The sequence below is a fragment of the Aspergillus thermomutatus genome, assembly GCF_002237265.1.
Source record: "Aspergillus thermomutatus strain HMR AF 39 chromosome Unknown NODE_1, whole genome shotgun sequence".
NCBI lineage: Eukaryota > Fungi > Ascomycota > Eurotiomycetes > Eurotiales > Aspergillaceae > Aspergillus > Aspergillus thermomutatus.
Genome location: NW_020798048.1, coordinates 274,411 through 293,943, shown reverse-complemented (window position 1 = coordinate 293,943; position 19,533 = coordinate 274,411). Strand labels below are relative to the sequence as shown.

The 19,533-nt window shown below is 49.3% G+C and overlaps 6 protein-coding genes across 6 annotated transcripts; 3 read left to right on the top strand and 3 right to left on the bottom strand.

Annotated features, from left to right (window-relative positions):
* Window positions 1-961: 961 nt before the first annotated feature.
* CDV56_109662 (B-type cyclin nimE) lies at window positions 962-2,690 on the bottom strand (the record flags this gene model as incomplete). The annotated part of the gene is made up of 4 exons (XM_026763281.1): window positions 962-1,059; window positions 1,117-1,255; window positions 1,315-2,568; window positions 2,682-2,690. 4 exons carry the CDS (start codon window positions 2,688-2,690, stop codon window positions 962-964), a joined length of 1,500 nt encoding a protein of 499 aa, XP_026619082.1.
* A 1,609-nt stretch (window positions 2,691-4,299) lies between these two features.
* CDV56_109661 (mitochondrial 54S ribosomal protein uL2m) lies at window positions 4,300-5,579 on the top strand (the record flags this gene model as incomplete). The annotated part of the gene is made up of 2 exons (XM_026763280.1): window positions 4,300-5,412; window positions 5,478-5,579. The coding sequence occupies 2 exons, from the start codon at window positions 4,300-4,302 to the stop codon at window positions 5,577-5,579; spliced, it is 1,215 nt and encodes a 404-aa protein (XP_026619081.1).
* A 966-nt stretch (window positions 5,580-6,545) lies between these two features.
* Window positions 6,546-9,446, top strand: CDV56_109660 (putative C6 transcription factor Prf; the record flags this gene model as incomplete). The annotated part of the gene is made up of 7 exons (XM_026763279.1): window positions 6,546-6,696; window positions 6,769-6,849; window positions 6,936-7,261; window positions 7,462-7,800; window positions 7,880-8,371; window positions 8,423-8,662; window positions 8,730-9,446. The coding sequence occupies 7 exons, from the start codon at window positions 6,546-6,548 to the stop codon at window positions 9,444-9,446; spliced, it is 2,346 nt and encodes a 781-aa protein (XP_026619080.1).
* Window positions 9,447-9,892: 446 nt separating this feature from the next.
* On the bottom strand, window positions 9,893-11,223 carry CDV56_109659 (WD repeat-containing protein; the record flags this gene model as incomplete). The annotated part of the gene is made up of 3 exons (XM_026763278.1): window positions 9,893-10,594; window positions 10,714-11,026; window positions 11,108-11,223. The coding sequence occupies 3 exons, from the start codon at window positions 11,221-11,223 to the stop codon at window positions 9,893-9,895; spliced, it is 1,131 nt and encodes a 376-aa protein (XP_026619079.1).
* A 955-nt stretch (window positions 11,224-12,178) lies between these two features.
* Window positions 12,179-13,722, top strand: CDV56_109658 (ribonuclease P protein subunit p40; the record flags this gene model as incomplete). Its single annotated transcript, XM_026763277.1, has 7 exons — window positions 12,179-12,322; window positions 12,386-12,530; window positions 12,605-12,667; window positions 12,720-12,821; window positions 12,885-13,031; window positions 13,093-13,429; window positions 13,494-13,722. The coding sequence occupies 7 exons, from the start codon at window positions 12,179-12,181 to the stop codon at window positions 13,720-13,722; spliced, it is 1,167 nt and encodes a 388-aa protein (XP_026619078.1).
* Window positions 13,723-14,007: 285 nt separating this feature from the next.
* CDV56_109657 (bifunctional ATP-dependent DNA helicase/ssDNA endodeoxyribonuclease DNA2) lies at window positions 14,008-19,215 on the bottom strand (the record flags this gene model as incomplete). Its single annotated transcript, XM_026763276.1, has 5 exons — window positions 14,008-16,541; window positions 16,602-16,863; window positions 16,917-17,411; window positions 17,467-17,562; window positions 17,620-19,215. The coding sequence occupies 5 exons, from the start codon at window positions 19,213-19,215 to the stop codon at window positions 14,008-14,010; spliced, it is 4,983 nt and encodes a 1,660-aa protein (XP_026619077.1).
* Window positions 19,216-19,533: the final 318 nt, after the last annotated feature.

Below are 19,533 nucleotides of genomic sequence, written 5' to 3'. Positions count from 1 at the left end.
AAGCCTATGACTTCAACTGTTCAATCGCTCTGGAGGAGTTGTGCCTCTGGCCTGATGAATTCAAAGTGGTCGGGATGAGAGTTATACTCCTCACTCGGGACCTCGGCTTAAATCCTTCATACCTACTATTCCGGACTGACTTGTGGCATCGCTCTCCCACTCTTTGGACCTCCAATTGTGAGAATTACTTGAGAATTTTAGGAACTTAACCAAGGCAAAGCTCTGCAGAATTGTTTGAATGCAAATTCTACTTCAATTTTGAACGACTGATAGCTGCGCTTCATTATTGCTGGAGGCGTCTATCTCACCGAAGTCAAAGAAGAGCAAAATGAGACGGGGAAAAAGAGAATAGATACGGGCGTAATTGGAAGAAGCGAATGTCAAAGTAGTGCATCCCCCCACCCTAGATTCTGGCCCAAACAGCAGCCTGTCACGAATGGAACGTGCAACAGGATTTTGACACCGCGAATCCTCGGCTTCAGACCACAGCAGCATGTGGAGCGTCATTGATTCGTGAAGGTAGCTGCATACGAAGAATGTTCGGCGCATATGGAACGCCAGTAAGGTGATCGAACCAAAAATGAAGTCAAATGGGAATACATTTCCGACCCTGAAGCTTTCGACCGTTGTGATACGCATAGGCGGGCAAAGAAGAAGAATGTGTAGAAGGTATCAATCAAAGTTTGTGCGAAACAACCCCGAAGACAGTGCTGAAACCAAAAAGAGCTTAAAGAACTTGAACAGACGATGCGCCAGACACCCCTGAGAGAAGTGGATAATGCCAACGTACGCATAGTGAAAAAAACAGAAAGCCGTCATAACCGTATGCAAGAGGTGCCCTTTTACCATCACAAACAAACAAATGCCGACATATAACTTGAATTGAATCCGTTGCTCTAACACGGAGATATGTGGCATATCGAGGCCATGATCAGCATGTTAGCACCAAATCGATGTGCGCCTATTCACTCTCTTTGATGAAGTTGTACGGTTCCGTGAGTGCGCTATCAATGTACATGTGATGGTATTTCTTGGCCCACTGCCGGGTAAGGATGGAGGCTAAATAGACTGATCAGCTGCTGTTATATTCCGACGGCATGATACTAGAGAGCTTACCCTTGAGGAACTTTTTGCTTGCGTATTTCTTGAAGAACGCTTCGTGACATACGGGACGGTGAAGGTAGTCGATCATCAATCGGAAAACAGGGTCGATCTCTTCCTCGGTATAACCAGCGTAGTGTGCTAGGGTCGCGTCCTAGTTTGAGTTAGCTTTGCAAAGAAGTGATTCCGCCTCGCAAGTGTGAAGGTCCTTACCCAAGGCCCACGTTCCAGGATCAAACGAGCGAGATACATAGCAGCTGCGGCGACGTGGCTTTGAGGGTAGCACATGAAGCGATGGTCCAAAAGGCTAATTTCCATGAGGTACTTGCCGAGGGTACGGGTCTGAATGTCATAATTGTCTGCCTTCGAAATACGACGGAGGAAGTTCATGGGGTTGGGATAGCTCATGTTGTACTCGAGGGTGGCTAGGATGTGGCGTTCGGCATCAAGAATCTCCTTGTCTGTAAATGTTTCGTCTGCGACGTGACTGAAGTTGGCCACGTGGGGTGAAAGAACTTCCTCATATTTGGAAGCAATGAACATGGCGGCAACTCCGACCAATTGCAGGCGATCAAGTGCGACGACTTCAGCAGAAAGGAAACGGTCGATGAGGTTCACAGCGAGGAAAAGCGTCTCAGGAAGAAGACGGAAGCGTGTGTGAACTTCAATCAGCCAGTCGACAAGAATGCCACGCATCTTCCACTCGAGGTCGGGTTGGTGCTCAATGTAGTGAGGGTTGGGTAATGTCTCCAACTCCAGGTCTCTCAGGTAGTCAAAGATCTCCACCACATATTCAGCGGCCATCAAAGGATCGTCCAAATCTTCAGTGTCCAAGTCGTCGACTACGTCCTCAGGCTTCTTGGCGACCTCAGGCTCAGCGGCAATGACGGCATCTTCCTTCACTGTGGATACCTTCTCCACGGTTGTCTTCTTCTCGGTGATCTTCTTCTCGACTTCGACCTTCTTGCGCGGCGGTTCCTCGGCCTGCAGGGTTTTCTCCTGTACGGATTTCTGGCTGGACGTCCGCTTCATCTGTGTGCTGCCGATACCAGAGCCACTTCCAGGACGCTTTGCTTCAACCGCAGGCTTCTTCGCGTTGTTATCTTTGGCGCCCAAGGCCGTACGTGATGAATTGGTCCGGCTCAGCTTCTGAACACCACCAGTCTGCATGGTAGCTTTCGACGTCAAGCCGACCTTGCCAGACGCTGATTTCTTCGCTTCCTTGGCCTCGCCATTTTCCGTCTTTGCAACGTTGCTGACATCCCCAAGGGCAGCGCGTCTTCTTTGTGTTCCGGTAGTCGTCGAATTCGTGGCGGCCTTCTTGGTCTGAAGGGGTTTTTTAGCAGCCGCGGTGGTTGTTGGAACATCTCCTGCCGACAGAGCAGCGGCCTTTGCTCGTGTCAGACGCGTCGACGGCCCGTTCTCGTCATTCTCGTTCATTGTACCTCGTGTACGAAGACTTCGGGCCTGTTTCAAGAGCAATCAGAATACAATTGCAATCATCAGACCAAAGAGCACAATGGTGTTTCCAAAGATAGCAGGTAGAAACATTACGCGTGTTTCTAACGGGTAGAACTTACCGGAGGCATGATGCTGAAGAGGAGAAGAGGGAGGAGAAGTACGTAGAAAAGCGAAGGGAAGAGAAAGGAGATATACTGTAGCTATTGTCGACCTGCACAAGATGTCCAGTCAGCATTCCAGGAGATCACCCCGGTGGGGATAGAATACCTGAGAGCTAAGGCGCAGATTGCACGTACCACGCGTGGAAATACGTTCAATGACCAGCAATGCAAATTGCAGGGAGAATAGCTAGTTATAGGAAGGGAATTTGATGCAGAGTTGTCAAGAATAATCGCATATATGGGTCCAATGATGTTGTTGACAGAACCTTTAAAGACTCAAATCACGTCCTATTCGGGCGCGCAAATCATGTAGAAATTCGCGTCAGCAAGCAGATTTTCAAGAAGGTGACTCGATAGCTAGAGCCGACACGCGAAGATCGATGATCGTGTGCTTTTGAGGTGCTCTTTGCTGTCTCGAAGAAGCAGTACTGCTGGGGTGGTGTAAAGAAGGTTGGTAAACTTGACAGGGCAAAGGCGATGTTTGGCCCTACGCTTAGCGTGGAAACAAACTAAGCTGGCAAAGCTGCCCCACAGCACAACCACCCAGTTGTATGATGTACCGCGTAGATAGAGCGTAGAAGAGCTGATCTTGACAAACCCCGTATGAAGTATGAAATATGAAATACTTGGCTCAATTAATATCATCTAGGACTGGAGAACGGTGTTAGACAAAAGGAAAATGAAAGACACCTTAAGAGACACCGCGAAAGAGCCTACTTTGGCTCATGGACGGAAAGGGGTGGTGACGGTAATAAAAGGACGTCTCCCAGATGGTAAGGTAATATTGTATGGACCAGAGGTATCGAAATCTCAGGTACCTGCTACAGCTCGACTCACTGATTTTTCTTAAAAGGTTCTCAAGCTTATGCGGCATATTCAATGACTCTTCTCAAATGGCCTACATACTAATTCCAATAGATTTGTACAGTGACTGCTCTCTACTCGTTGATATAGGATGTATTGAAGGTAAGCAATGGAACCTACCTACCTTAAGCAAGGTAGGTACGGAAATCTCCGTATCGATATCGTCATTGACAGGACGATTATTTACAGTGGTGGAGGCTCTCAATCAAACAAGTATCGATGTATCGATGCCTGAAAGTTTGACCCAGGCAGGAAGTCAGAACGAACGCCATCGCGGGCATCAAGCGTGATGTAGCGCGCTCCATGACCACCCCAAACAATACGTTGTTGCCCAGCAACCAGCTGAACCTCTGAATCTTCCGTTGGACGTGTTCCCGTGTCGCGCAGTCCCGTGATCTGACCCTGCTGTGCCACAATTGACTTTCTGTGGCCGTGCTCAAAATCAGGTGACTTTTCACGAGCCACATCCGCACCGGAAAATCGAAGACATTTTCGGGACCACAAGCGGATCACGGTGACACTCCCATTTGCGAAGGAGTGTTGTCATCGGTTGAGAGGGTGTCTGGGTCCTGTTTCTGATTGTATCTTTCAGCATTGAGGGAGTATGCTTTACCATTGATTGCTTACTTGCTCCTCGACGTGCACAGTCCGAATCTCGCAGCTCCGGCAGCGCCTGGAATATTTCCGAGTAATCGAGATACAACTTAACATTATGCTTCAACCTCGATTTGCCCTGACGGGTCTTCGCCTACCCTTCAGATGCCTGTCTTCAGTGTCATCAAGAGGCTATGCAACAGTCTCCCACGAACAAGAGAAACCCCCAGTTGAAGAGTCATCAAGCTCCACTTTCGATCCAAGCATTGCCTTTGCGCCTCCACCAACCCGTGACGATGCTGGTGTTCTCCTTCGATCGTACAAGCCACGGACTCCCGGTATCAGACATTTGCGAAGGCCAGTCAATGACCATCTGTGGAAGGGACGTCCGGTGCACAAGTTGACATTCCCCAAACGGGGCCAAGGCAAGGGAGGTCGAAACAACACCGGTAGGGTCACCGTTCGGCACCGTGGTGGTGGTCACAAACGCCGCATACGAATTGTCGACTTTGCACGGATTGCTCCGGGGCCACATCTGGTGGAACGCATTGAACACGACCCTGGGCGAAGTGCCCATATCGCGCTTGTGCGCAGCCAAGACACCCAGAAGCTGAGCTACATCCTGGCTGCGGAAGGTATGAGAGCTGGAGACGTTGTTCAGAGTTATATGTCTGGTATTCCGGAAGATCTTTGGAAGAGTATGGGAGGTACCGTTGATCCTGGTGTTCTCGCCGCCAGGACCGCTTGGAGAGGAAATTGCTTGCCCTTGCACATGATCCCCGTAGGTACTTTGATATTCAACGTTGGACTTCGTCCAGGCAAGGGGGGTCAGCTGTGCCGGAGTGCGGGCACCTACGCAACTGTCATCTCGAAAGGCAGCGATTCCCAATCCCGGGCCAAAGAGGTCAACACCCAGGAGGATGGAACGGAAGAGCAGAAGCCCCTCTCCCAACGGGAGAAGCAGAAGCAAGAACGTATCGCTCAACACGTCACCATTCGCCTCCAAAGTGGTGAGGTTCGACTTATTCACAAGGACTGCTGCGCAACGGTTGGAGTCGCCAGCAATCCTAACCACCAGTATCGGCAGCTCGGTAAGGCGGGTCGTTCACGCTGGTTGAATATCCGTCCTACTGTCCGTGGTCTCGCCATGAACGCTGCCGATCACCCTCACGGTGGTGGACGTGGTAAGTCGAAGGGTAATGTCGATCCAAAGAGTCCTTGGGGTCTACCGGTATGTACATACGAAACAACGGCGCCACGCTTTTATCGTCATTTGTTTACTGACCCCTTGTCCAGGCCAAATCCGGCTACAAAACCCGCCCCAAGTGGAAGATCAACAAGGCTGTGGTGGTCCCAAGAGTCCGCAACCAAGGCAAGCGTCGCAGAGGCTACAACTGAGCTTCCCTCTCTCTGTGTTCTTTGTCGTTTCCCCCCTGCCTTTATCGCATTGTGGGACTGCTTAACCATAGTTTCATTGGGGAAACGTTTGCAAAGGCTGTGTGTCACTGATCTAGCATTGTGACATGCCCTTGCTTCCTTCAGATCCTCATTGTATTCCTCGAGTATTTTCATGTCTAACTGCGGATGATGGGTCCTCCGCTCACACTGTATCATATTTTGACTTGAATTGGGCGCCTGGCATGCTGTCTTAGATATCTTTCAAGAATTCTTGCGACTACCCCTTCGCTGTTGTGATTGATAGATTGTATTTCCATACGATTGCCATGGCTGTCTCGTCTATATGGTCAAGATACACATGGTCAACTGGGAAACAAGATCTCCTCTTGAGATCCTACTTGTCTTATTGCACCAGCATATTCAGAAAGCATTCAAGACCAAATCAGCCCTGAAGCCGTGATGTAGACCAACCTAGATTTCGCAATTCAGATGGCTGACGGTGGCTTCTACTGATAACGCGACCAACACTCTCGAGAGACACCTTGTCGTATCTAGACTCCAAAAAGATACTCAATGTGATATAGCCCTCGTATTCCATTTAGGCAGATAGCAAAGACCATTACAAGTGCTTTGAGGTTGGCATTTTTGAGGACGCGGGGTGACCACCAGTTCCAGTTTGGGGAACAATTGTGGCGCTGTCATCCCGTCACCAACCTAAAAAGATCAACGTCTACGAATATTTCTACTGCCTGTTCATCGACCTGAGCATGACACTTCTCTCCTGATCTCTTTCTCTTCAACTCACTTTCACGTATTCCAATGCTGCATTGGTATGTCTTTTCGTGCTTCGTCACTGAGGTCGTGAAACCTCCATTCTTGCGCCTTTCTCGAGTCGCATAGTCCCGAGAGCCAGCGGCTTACCTTCAGCCATACCTTTTCTACCAACCTCCGCTCTACTACCAGGACATGGCAGATCTCTTCGGCGAGAATTTCCTAGGCGTTAGCTCTTCTTCCTCTCAGTTACGACCTACACAGACAAACCATGCCACATCATCAGCATCCACGGGCCATGGCGACGCAGATAACGTCCATCTGCCTCGTACCAAGCGCATCGCATGTGTTGTATGTCGGCGACGGAAGCTGAGATGCGACGGGAAGAGGCCCAGCTGTGGAACTTGCTCCCGATTAGGTCATGAATGTGCTTACGATGAAGTTCGCAAAAAGAGTGGTCCAAAGCGGGGTTATGTGAAGCAGTTGGAAGCGCGTCTGGGTACGTGATACCCTTTTGCTTCTGGCGTTGTCTCTCGAACTGGAGACTTCTCACCTTGTATATTGCTAATGCTAGTCCTTGTGAAGCCCAGGTCGAAAATCTGTTAAGGACCCAAGAGCCGAGCGCAGCCCAGACTCAAGAGAATCATAGCCATATTCCAGCGTCGAATGAAAATGAGATGACGAGCTTACCGGATGTTCCCTTACTCGCAACCGATCTAAGCAGCTCTCTGTCACCTCCGCAGCCCATGGGTGAGCATCAAGCTTTGTCTCAGGCATACCTACCATCAGGACACAATGCTGGGGGTAACTTTGATTGGCATATGTTGGGTCTGGGACTCGAGGAACCGTTGCCAACTCAGGATGTTATCGATGAATTGTACGCCTATAATATTTTTCCTTTCTCCAAATTGGTATCTCATGCGTTGACAGGAATCAAATCTATTTCGACAAAATCCATCCTTCGATACCCATGTTACATCGACCGAGACATCTAGCAGCCATGAACTTAGCCTACAACATACGACCCCCTGTGTGTCTACAGTATAGTACCTGGTGCCATGCAGCCGCTGTCAGTGAAAAATACTCAAACTTGCATGCTCTTTTCTATCAGCGGGCCCGCAAATACGCTGAATTGGATGAAATGAAAGGCTTCGGGGAGAGCATGGTTTCTCTGACACACTGCCAAACTTGGATCCTGATCAGCACATACGAGTTCAAAATGATGTATTTCCCGCGAGCGTGGCTCAGTAGCGGCAAAGCTACACGACTGGCGCTCATGATGGGCCTGAATAGGCTAGATGGATTGGGCCCCGAAGTGAAGCAATCATTACCACCACCTAGAGACTGGACGGAAAAAGAAGAGCGGCGAAGAACCTTTTGGATGGCATTCTGCATTGATCGATACGCTAGTGCCGGAACCGGATGGCCTGTCATAATCGATGAAAGAGACGTCAGTCTTGTACCCTGTTTTCCACGGCACCTAACATGCTACACCCTGATTGATGGCAATTGCTGACCGTTGGCGATAGGTCATGACAAATTTACCCGCCAGTGAAACATCATTCATCAAGAGCAAGCCCGAGCGTACTATACGTCTCAGCAGCGTGATGCGAGGGGAAGGAATCCCGACTCTGTCACCTTTCGCAAGTGTTGTATTGCTGGCAGGCATGTTCGGCCGCAATCTTACCCATCTCCATCGTCCTGATCCGCAAGATAACGACCACGATCTAAATGGCGAGTATTGGAAAAGGCACAGATGTCTTGACAATATTTTGCTCCATTTCGCGTTGACGATGCCCAGCCATCTGCGGCTTCCAGCTGGAATAGCCGACCCGAATGTCGTCTTCTGCAATATGGCTATCCATACGTCGACTATTTGTCTACACCAAGCTGCCATTTTTAAAGCGGAGAAGAACAAGATGCCTGACCAGATTATCACTGAGAGCAAGCGGAGGTGTATTGTTGCCGCGGACCAAATCTCAAGCATTATGAAAATGATCAGTCATACAGATTTGACTCTTGTTAGTACTTCCCCCTTTTTGTTGAGCGGCTACAGCGCTAATTTGCCATAGATGAATCCCTTCATGTCCTTTTGTGTGTACGTCGCCGCGCGAGTCTTCGTGCAGTATCTGCAGTCACGGCCGGACGACTCGGCTGCTCGTTCATCCTTGCAATTTTTCTTCTCAGCACTTGATGCTTTGAAGAACAAGAATCCTATGACCGAGTCGTTCCTTGTACAGCTCGACGTTGATATCGAAGGAACAGCGTTCCGTGATATACGGCGTCCAATGAACGAGGCGCAGCAGGACAGGGTAAGGCCGCCCATCATTTTTTAATGGGCAATGTCATATTGGAATCGCTAATGTTACCTTGTTTTAGGTGCCTGGTTTTGTGAACGGAAAATGCACATCCATATTGTCTATAGGGCAATGTCACAACGAGAGCCAATCTAGCCATGAATCCCGCCAGTCTGGTTTTCAGACCTCTGCTTCACTTCCAAATCGCCAAAGACGAGCACCAGCTCAAGGCCAGAACTTGGAAGGTACAGCAATGGCTGGAGTTTCGCAATCTTTCGTTGAATCGTCATATAATCTCAGTTCCGGGCCTGAGACGGTAGGCTCAGGGACAGATATGGATCTTTCACCGGGTTTCGATGACACTGGAAATCCGATATCGGAAGGATCAACATCGTCAGCAGTGAAATCGTCCTCAAACACATCTTACGTCGGTGCTAGTAGCACATCATCGCCAAAGGTACCGCAGCAATCGCCCTTGAATTTCTCGAATCAAACACCCAGCAATGTGCTCAGTAACAGTGATTCGGTGCAAATGCCATCAAACACCGCGAATGCTGGGCAATTTGACGGTTTTACGTACAATGATAATATCTTTTCAACCGACGCTATACCATCACTCGATACTAGTGTTCCAGAGCCTCCATTCTCCATTCCTCCATCATGGGATATTGCTGCTACACAAGCATCCAACGTGGAAAATAACAATATAACGCCCGCGACAATGGGGTCTCTCAGTGAGACTCAGTGGGCACAACTCCTCAGTTCCAATAACTGGGACGCCTGGCGAAACCAAGGCTAAGCTGAGAAGGCGGCCTTCGGGGGCCAACATTGTCGAGGCACCTGCAAGCTTTCTAAAAAAAGCAGGATTCGGAAATAAATTGAGTATTTTAAGCTCACCTGGTGGATATATGTGATACCCTTAAGCTGAGCGGGTGTCATTGTAACGGCCAAGTCACGATTTGGATCACTGGCCTTGAAGTTTGGAGTTCCGGGTGTATACGACTTTTTGGAGTCTTTTCATAATGTAACATCTATGGAGGAAGTATCGTGTTTTTGTATAATGCTCTATCAGCGCATACAGACTCAATACTTGGAAATAGCCTCAATGCAACACATCTCCACGAGCAAAAATACCCCATTCGATCTTCTGGTTCAGTTTCGCCGACAAACCAGTCTTCCAAACCTAGTGCATACTACATCACGGCAAGCAAGGCTGAAGAAGCTCCATGGCACGTATACTAAGCCTCATAAGCTACCACCGGCGGCACCAACGATCTTTAGTCCTCCGGCACCCGCACTTCCGGGCCCGTCGGCCGTTGTAGAATACGCAAGCCAGTAACGCGAGGGATGCCATGCAACGGTAGGTATACCAGAAGTACTGCTGCCGCCCGTAGGAACTGTGTAGACGCTCTCTCCCGTTTCAGCATGGAAGATCTCCAGGCCGTTCCCGCCGCAGCCTACCTCGTCGCAGGCACCGCAGACGAAACGCCCATCGAAGCTCCAGCTTACGCCACGGATGGCACCTCCGTTGTTACTCGAGACTGTGCGTCGACAGATCCAGTCGGTTGTGTCCCAGAGCGAGATCAGGGCGTCGCTGCCACCGACGGCGAGGTACCGGCCTGTAGGCGCGAGCGCTATGGAGAGACATGCGGATGTGTGTGCGTGAAGGGTGTGGAGGACATCGAAGGACGGGTACGACATGATCTTGACGGTGCCTTCGCCTGTTGTGGCGAAGAGATGCAAGTCGGGAGAGGTGGGCGTGGGGATGTGGTGGGAGAAGGTCGTTGCGTTAGTCTGTACGGATTGTGGATGGGATTCTAGTGCGGTGTAGGTTGTCGTTCCTTCTTTTGAATTCGGAGATGATGTAGAGGGGAGGTTGGTGACGCCGTCTGTCAGAATATATGGTGAAGAGGGCGATTCTATCGAAATGGGGATCAGGGTGTCGTCCTGGGATCCGGAAAATAGTCAGTCGCCTTTCGATACGTCGCTTCTCATGGCTCATGCTCCGGCTTCGCGTTCATGAATTCTGAAGTCCCAAATGTAACCCATGGTTATTTTCAACATACCTTTCTTCCCACCATTAGGACCCTCCCATCAGCCGACCAGGACAATGTGAATGCCTCTCCGCCGACATCGAGACGGCTTACACACGTCTTCGATCGTACATCCCAGAACCTGACGGTACCATCCGTCGAGCAGCTCGCCAGCTCCGAGTCTTTGACCGGGTTAAATAACACTTTCTCGATGCCCGCGGAATGGCCGCGCAGATCGGTCGAGTGTTTGACTGCCGGGCGCTCGGGGTTCCAGATGCGGAGGGTTCGATCAGCTGAGCCTGTGGCAATGAGCTGCCCGGTAGGATTCCACGCTATCGTGCGGATACTGTAGCAGAGAAGCAACAACCGCAGTCAGCTCGGAGGTTCTGAGGGTGAGATCACCAATTGAGCGAAGATGAAGACGCACGTGTGGGACCCGGGACCCCTCGCAATGGGATCATGATAGCTTTGAGTCTTGAGGCTACCGAACGCGAATGCGAATCGCTCCTTTGGCAGGAGATTCCGTCGTGGTGGAGGAGCCATCGCTTGCTACTGCTGCGAGCGAGCTGCGGGCGCGACTGCGGAGAGCAGTGGAAACCCACATGCACGCCCCGAAGGGCTGTGGTTCGTGCGATTAAGGACTGACCCTCACGAGTGGCAAGAGAAAGCCCCAGTATATATATGAGACCGGAATATTGATAGCGGGATCAATTGTAGAGGATTGCTCGGTAAGGGCGCGTGAGAAAGTTGGAGAACAATCGATAATGCATCCGTTGCTTGTTGGAGATGGGATTCATGCCTCAGGCACAAACATGTATAACAAGCTTCTTTCTGTTTTGTGAAGTTGAGGGGGATTCATGCAACAATCAGTTACTCGAGGCTGATAATCACATCTACTGCATATAAATTGACATGAGGATTATGTTGATTCACTCGATGAATGGCTTTTGAAGAGGTTCTCCTGTTTGTGGTCATATCGCTATGTTGTCTACTCTGTCTTCACCAAGTCAATTGTACTTGAATCGCCTTCAATGGGTGAAGATCTAATCATTTTGCTAAAATGCTTAAGATTTACTCTGAAAGAATAGTACTCTGAGTGCTTATGGAGTCAGAAAGATCTTCTCGGGAATCGCCAGATGATCTGTTGATATTTGGTGGAACTATATTGCTGTGCATGGCACACATCTGAGTACTAACCCTGAGATTGATTCCCATACTATCCGACTTTTTATGACATATAGACTCGGAAAGATACATCGAAAGACTAAAATTTGGATGCCTGTATGCTCGAATATACAGCCTTGTAGGGCTGAAGAAGTTCCGGCCCGCAAGCTCTATGCTTTATAAAAATCACACTTTTCCGGCCCAAACGGCTTCACGACAACATATTTCAATGTATACCAAGCATAAAGCGCCATTCCGGTTCATCTCAAGTGGGACTATACTCTGATAGAATTTCAAAAGGTACATCTGGAAGTTATTGGCAAGGTATCCTATCATGCTGGACTTCGACGACGACGCGTCCAGGCGTGAAAAGTGCTTCACCACCATTGCGCAATTGCCTGCGTTTGTCGACCCTAAGCAGCCACCGACCAAAAAGTCACCTTTTTCAGCTATCGTGAATCACCCATTTGTGCACACGGTAATTTCAAAGAATAAACTCGCCTGGACTCCTGAGCTATGGTGAACTAATCGTTGAGAACAGGTAGAGGTCCTCCTCCCAGAAGAGGCCTATTCAAGCATAAAGGACTCGTTGGATCCGAAAATCCAAAGGCTTCGATATGCGAGGGTGTTCATGCCTCTTTCTGCACTGCTTGAAGGAGACTTCTTCAATACGTACATCAAGACTGGTACCTTATTCTTTTTTGTCTTTCATGACCTCGTCGCAAAGCGATCTCCGTTGGTTCTAACCTCTCTCCCTCAGGCAATATCCTCATGATATCCGAGGGGCGATCAGGCTCAGACAACGTTTACACGCTCAAAGACGGTACGTTCGCATAGGAAGCTGCGCATCTAGATTCAAACTGACAATGCTTCAGGGATCTTAAAATTAGAGCTCGGCAAGGAGGTCTACGAACGGACAGGACTGACAGGGAAACCCATCCGCAGTGGAGGAAGGAAACATGCCAAAGAGAGATATGGTGCGCCAAACTCCGTCATCATCCCATCCTCATTGAGGAGAAACTAATGAATCACCTCACTAGTTGTTGAAATCAATCTGCGGCTGCCTTCTATGCTGCACGGCAAGAAAGGGTTTGACAGAATCGTCTGGGCATTCAAAAACGTCCTTGACCAGTCCGTAGCCTGGCTCTTTTACGACCTGGCACCAGGAACCAACGGAATCTCCGAAGGTACAAGTAGCTCAAACTCCTAAATCTTACAACAAAAAAATAGTAAACTGACAAAGCCAAGGAGATCCCACCCTCAAAGGCAATCATCCACAAATCATCGACTGTGATGTCTCCCGTACACATTACCGCAACATCATCGCCCCCTCTTTCTGCGAGATGACCTTCACAGAAGCGTCCTCAGAAGGTATCTTGAAAGAAGATTCTGAGAATCTTTCTGAATGGCTGGCAATGGTAGCCCTCGGGTCTCCGCGGGTATCAAAAGACGACAACATCGACCCATACCTAAGCCGCTACAGCGTCTCAGATGACGGACCTGTCAGATCTACCAATCTAGTCTCCTTGAAATGGCACGGCCTCGTTCCCCCCAGCTGGATTTTAGATCTGCTCATCACTTTGCTGTAAGTCTTCTTCTGCCGTATTCACCAGGACCGTAATCGCTCTGCTGACTCGGTTGCCTACTAGGCGTGAGACCGCCTCAAAATCTTCGCCAACATCAACATGGTTTGCACTCTCCTCGAGTGCACTGGGAAGGGAAGCAGTGGAAGCGAAGGATGGATATACGGTCATGTTGTTGCCACAGCCCGAACGCACTGACAGTGCTCAGGACAATCAAGAAAGAGGAGCAGACACTCCTACCAGACCTAGTCGGTCTTGTGTTTGCTGGGAATATGTAGGAGCCTCAGTCCTATAATGCTACAATGACTATCAATTACAAAGAAGATTCTCTTCCCTTCGTGACAAACGGCGCGAATCTCGAGGACAATTTTGTTTCGTTATTGATCAAGCTATGCTATCGTATGAAGTCATGGTTGTGGTATTATCCAAAAGAAAGCCTGCAAGAACTACAAGCCTCCATGAGATCCGGTTATCGCCCCAATTCCCTAAAGGAAGACAGTTGACCAAGGTAAAATAGTTATACAAAAATCAAGAGCGATGAAGCAACAAAAAAAAAAAAAAAGAGTATCCATGCGAGTCGTTAACCAAAGAGATCATTTACCACGTCCTGCAAGACAGGTCTATTCCCAATGACCTTATTCCCACTTAGAAGCTTGGCCCCTCTCTTAGCGGGTTTCTTGAGACCTTGCAGCGTTTGTTGGCCCTGTATTGGGCTCAGAGGATTGCGAGACGCCTTTCGCACAGGAGACTTCTTTGCGGGACTTCTGCTCGCCTTGGATGGTGATTCGTCTGCATCGAGCGATGGGGTGAAGCCCACGTCGCAGTCGAAGATGTGGCTTTCCATAGCACCTTTGGGCAAATCATATATCCATCGTCGTTCTTCCACCATGCTTATGTATTTGCGGAGTAGATCATTGCCGTCTCGCAAAGTGCTCTTGCTTCCAACAACGAGCAGCTTTGTCCGCGCGCGTGTAAAGGCGACGTTGATGCGTCTCCAGTCTCGGAGAAGATCGCCAACATTATTATCAGCGTTGCTCCGTACACAGCTTAGTATCACAACTTCCTTATCTCGGCCTTGGAATTTGTCGGCTGTATGCATTTCAAGCTCGGGTTGATATCGACGAAGATTCTGCTTCAATAGGGAGAGCTGGCTGCGGTAGAATGTGATAACGCCAATGTTACGTGCTGGGATGCCGCACGAAACCAACGACTCTACGAGCTGTGCGCAAATAGAAGACTCAGTTGGATTTACAACCCTGGCGCCGTTTGTCACGTCTCGGGCTGGAATCGCAAGCGTGTCTGTGTTTATGAAACGGTTCTTTGCAGACGGATCAAGCACGTCCCGTAGCCAGCAGCGGCCTTGCTTTGTCCCCAAACAAAATTGCCGTTGAATCGGTGATTGCGGTAGTTGGTTGATATGATGCGACTTGAGACCAGCAATGTTGGGAAGATCCAAGGAGCGCGATGCAACCGCGGGAGTTCCACATTTCAAACGCCCCGAGTAGATAAGATTATTGGAAATTAGCATAATATCCTCGCACATGCGATATTGGTGCTCAAGATTAACCACCGATTCAGGATGAGCGTCAGAAAGGAGCTTGAACAGGCTGACATCGAGTCCTCCCTCTTGGGCTTCCTTGTTTTGCACCAAAGGTGGCAATTGGTAATGGTCCCCAACGAGGATGAATGTTCGCGCCATTCGAATGGGCCCTAAGCATACCGGAAGAGTGATTTGCGAGGCCTCGTCAACAATGCAATAGTCGAATATGCGTCTATTGAAGATATTGTGGTTGACCCCAAGACAAGTCGTCGCGACTACCTGCGACTCTTCGTATGATGCTTTCAGCTCTTCGACGGTGGATTTAGGGACTGCCGCGAGATCGACGAATTCCCGTACTTCAGGATGCACCTTTGCAGTAGCTCCTATTCGCAGGATGCGGATATTGTCGTCCCGGATTTTTAGAAGAATATTATCAACTGCGGTGTGGGTGTATGAGGTCAGGAGAACACTCTTTCCTTGCGCCACCAATGCTCGAATGATATGGGCGATGGTTGTTGTCTTCCCTGTGCCGGGCATACCAAGGACTAGCGCATAATCTCGCGCGCTCATGACCTTGTCGATGGCTCTTTTCTGATCGACATTCAGGCTTGCTTTAGCGGAGTCAGACATCGGAAAAGCTGATGGTGAGGGCTTGAAATTGGGTGTTTCTCCTTCAACTATGAGCTTTCTGAGCCGATTTGCTTGAAATAGGTCCTTTTCCATCATGGAAATGAGATTGTTTCGAACGATTGCCATGCCATTGCTGAATTCGTCCTTATCCAGTCGGTACACAACCTCCTCCTCCGGTTCGTTAGAAAAAGGAGTTGAAGGGGAGGAGCTATCTTCCAGTACTTCCATGATGCCTCGGAATGATTGGTTCTTCTTAGCCTCAAATCCCTTTGTCTTGGTTCTGGCATTGTGCAATCTCCGGTCGACTGCGACCATTATGTGTTTTGGGCTGACTTGCACAACGTATCCGTTGGCGAGCGCAAAGTGACCTTGCTCATCAGATACAACGATTGGCTCTCCCACCGTCAGCTGAGATTCGGTGAAAGAGAACGAAGGCACGGAATGCTTCTTGACAAAGGTATATCTAAAGCGATTAATCTTTGTGCTCTCTTTGTCCTCGTATGCGGACCCTGGTTGAATCACAACATTGCCAAAGCAACGCCCGAGAGCCTCTCGCTCACTGCTCAACAAGGTCCAAAGTTCTCGCTTGAATCGCATCATGCTCTGCTCCTCCTTCGTCAGCAAATCGTCCCATTTTTTAAAAAAATCTCGATGCTGGGGTGTCAAATAGTCCATAGCCTTGACGAATTCATCACCAAGTCCGCTAGTTTCGCCATCTCCGTCGTCCGCAAGCTTATGATAGATCAAGCAAGGCGTCTTTGAGTAACATCTGCTGCACATTCCCGGTTTCTTCACCATCGGTGGAAGTTGGTGTCTTTCACGGACAAAACCCGCCAGGCGGTTACGTTCCTGGATCATTTGCAAGAGCTCATGTCTGATACCACGGATACGGAATATCTTAGATATCTCAAGATAGTAGAGTAGACCGAAAGTTACGTCAACGTCTTGAAAGCGTAGCATTAGTGAGACAAGGTACGGAGCATAATTGCGGCTGGAAAGCTTACCGTAGCGATCAGAAAGCAACAAGGTATAGAGGGCAGTCTGAGCCCTGTGTGCCTGATTTGTATCTCTGTTGCCCGTCTTGAGCTCCAGAGGGACAACCAGATTTCTGTTGCCCTCCCCGTCATTGCATGCAACTTGGACTGTAGCGTCAATATTGCCTTTGAGCCCATACATTGGAGACCATATGTGCTCCTCCACCTCAAGCAGCTTATTGATGCTCAAATTGACCTTGGAGCTATGCCGATCTTCAACAACAGATTCGGCCTGGGGAAGCAGTTACTAATCAAAGCATCTCAATTGCTGCAGGATGCACTTACACTCGGAGTAGTTCGAAGAAAGATTTCTGCCCAGGCTTTCAAAGCTGGGACTTTGCTCATCATATACTCGATGGCTTCCGGAATGCTCATTTCGATCAAGTATAAATCCTCAACATGTTTGACAAGAATAGCTTCTACCAGAGCCCTCAAAGAACTCAGGTCCCATTTGTTGACTTTCATAGCTTCCTGAAAGAGCTCATGAAAGATATTTCCGAACACCTGAGGCTTGCTAATATCGCTTGAATTCTTGATACGGTCCTGGAGAACTGCTCTTCGCTGGCAACTGATGGAGTCTGCGACGACAGTCGCAGATATCAGGTGGTCCGGATGAAGTATAATCATATTATGGGCATCATCGACAATGCATTGCCCTGTTGCATCGAAATCTCCGGTCAGGTGAATATATGCACCCTGACTGCACGGGCTGTCGAACCAAGACTCTCGCAAGATCACTGCCTTTTTGTGTTTCGTCTTTTCATCCTGAACTAACAGCACCTGTCCTATTTGTTAGCCAGCGACGGCAATCTTATGAGTGTTGGCCACGACAAACCTGCTCTGGCTGAGTGCGCCCTTTCTGAGTGGTATACGTATTCTCCGCAATATCAACAATCAAATATCGTTTGATAGCTTGCCGATTTCTAAGGTTCTAGCTCTGATGTATTTAGCAGAATCCTATGGAAAGTCCCAACTAAGAGCGACGAACGTTGACTGGTCCATTTCTACCTGTCTGCATAGACTGCTCGATAGCCTCCACGTCAAAGTCGTCATCATCAAACTCGTCACCAGAGGATGTTTCCAAAGTCCCCTTGGAAATGCCGTAAAATCCTTTTGTTTCATATGGTCGTTTCTGATCCGGTTCTATACAAGGTTGTTCGTTAGCCAACTGCTTCGCTGAGGCTGTTGGTCCGGGATGAGTCAAGTCTGCCGTTCCATCGCATTCGGCAAGAATATCCTCTATATCGTCAAAGTCATCGTCAAAATCGTCACTGTTCACAGTCTTGTGGACACTGGGCTTCCGGTTGCCCGAACCAGGAGCTACTGCGTTCTGGCCCGAGTCTCCCAAAGTGCTAAGTTGAGGTCGAGGTTGTTCCACAGTAGATTCGACAGTGGCTTTGAGCTTCATTGGATTTGTATACTTGTCTGACCGGGTTGGCTCAAGGAATGGGTCCTCAGAGGCCTCGGCCAAGTCGAGAAAATCCTGATCCAAGTCATCGTCACCGAAGTCAGATGAAGAGGCTCCTACGCCTTCGACTTCGTTTGGTCCTATAAGTGAGTGAGCAACTCCATCGTCATACTCAATTTCTTTCTCTGGCATTTGCGCGGCGGCCATTCTCTCGACGGGAGAATTCGATCGGCTCCACCGCACTTGCTTGCGTTTCGGCACGGGTGAAGAATCCGACATGTCGGTTGGAGCGACAGGGGGCTTTTGCAAGCTTCTCTCGATTTTTTCCAACAAGAAGTTGAGTCTGGAAGATTTCGAATTTCCGGATTCCAGTACATTACTCTTAGATCGAGAGAAAATGCTGCGCCCATTACCAAACTCTTGTCCATTCACTCTTCTCCGTTTTGCTTTGGATGTGGGCCATTCCGCATTGCAACTAACCGACCTCCTCAAGCCAGAAGAATCCCTACTGGTGCCAGCCGAGGCAGGAGTTTGCGGTGAAGATGAGAGAAGGTTAGCTAGGCGAGGAGGAGGAAAGCTTTCTTCAGGATTGATCGAAGCCTTGCCCACATAATTGTTCCACAGGTCGGTTGCGAGATCACTCTGCGGTGTCTTGAGCAGCCCTTGGAAGGATTGCATATCGAAGGACCGTTTCCGTGCGCTCTTCGTGCTCCCACCTAGTGGAGAGCTAGTCGGGGACGAGCTGCGACGCCGTTTCCCTCTCGTTGCGGAAGGCTGAGAGATTGTGTCCGGGTTCGAGCTCGCAGGTACATGTTGCCAGATAACGTGATCTTCTGGCGTGTATTCTTGTCCTGGAGCTCGGCTGAATGCGTCTTCTGCATTGCTAATGAGGTCTGCCAGGGGTATCCTGTTCCCTGGCGTTTGAGGACACTCTTTGGCTGGCTTCGGCTCGTTTGCTTCGCCTTTAGGCTCTTCGTTTTCTGATTCTAATTGCAATGGCTTGACCACCCCATTCAACCAGGAAGTTTGATTTTCCTTGTCTTCGTGACCTGCCTTTAATGGTGACTTCGCAGGTGGCTTTCCTCCATTGTTTGTATGTTGGTTGTTGAACCGGAAGGCATTCAACTTGGAACGGGAATTTGAGGATATCGGGTAGGAGTTCGAGTTTCCAGTCATGGCTCAAGATTCGTTGAAGATTTTAGCTTTCTGTAGGACATCGGTTCATGTCGGCCTGGGACTTCAACGACTTCAGAGGGACACGAGCTGTTGCAATGAGGAGAGTGTCGAATCTACCATTGAGGTAGGGCGTCGGACAAAGGAGAGTTGTTTTCTGATCAAAAGCAGAAGTCCAAGCGTAACATCTGTTCAGACCACGGCTGGTGATTGTCTCGATGTAGTGCATTGCTTGCCTTCGATGAGGAAATGCGATAAGCGGACACTCGAGACGCGTCGCGCGTTGATGGCTCCTGCCTGAGGTGTATACTAGTGGCCTGA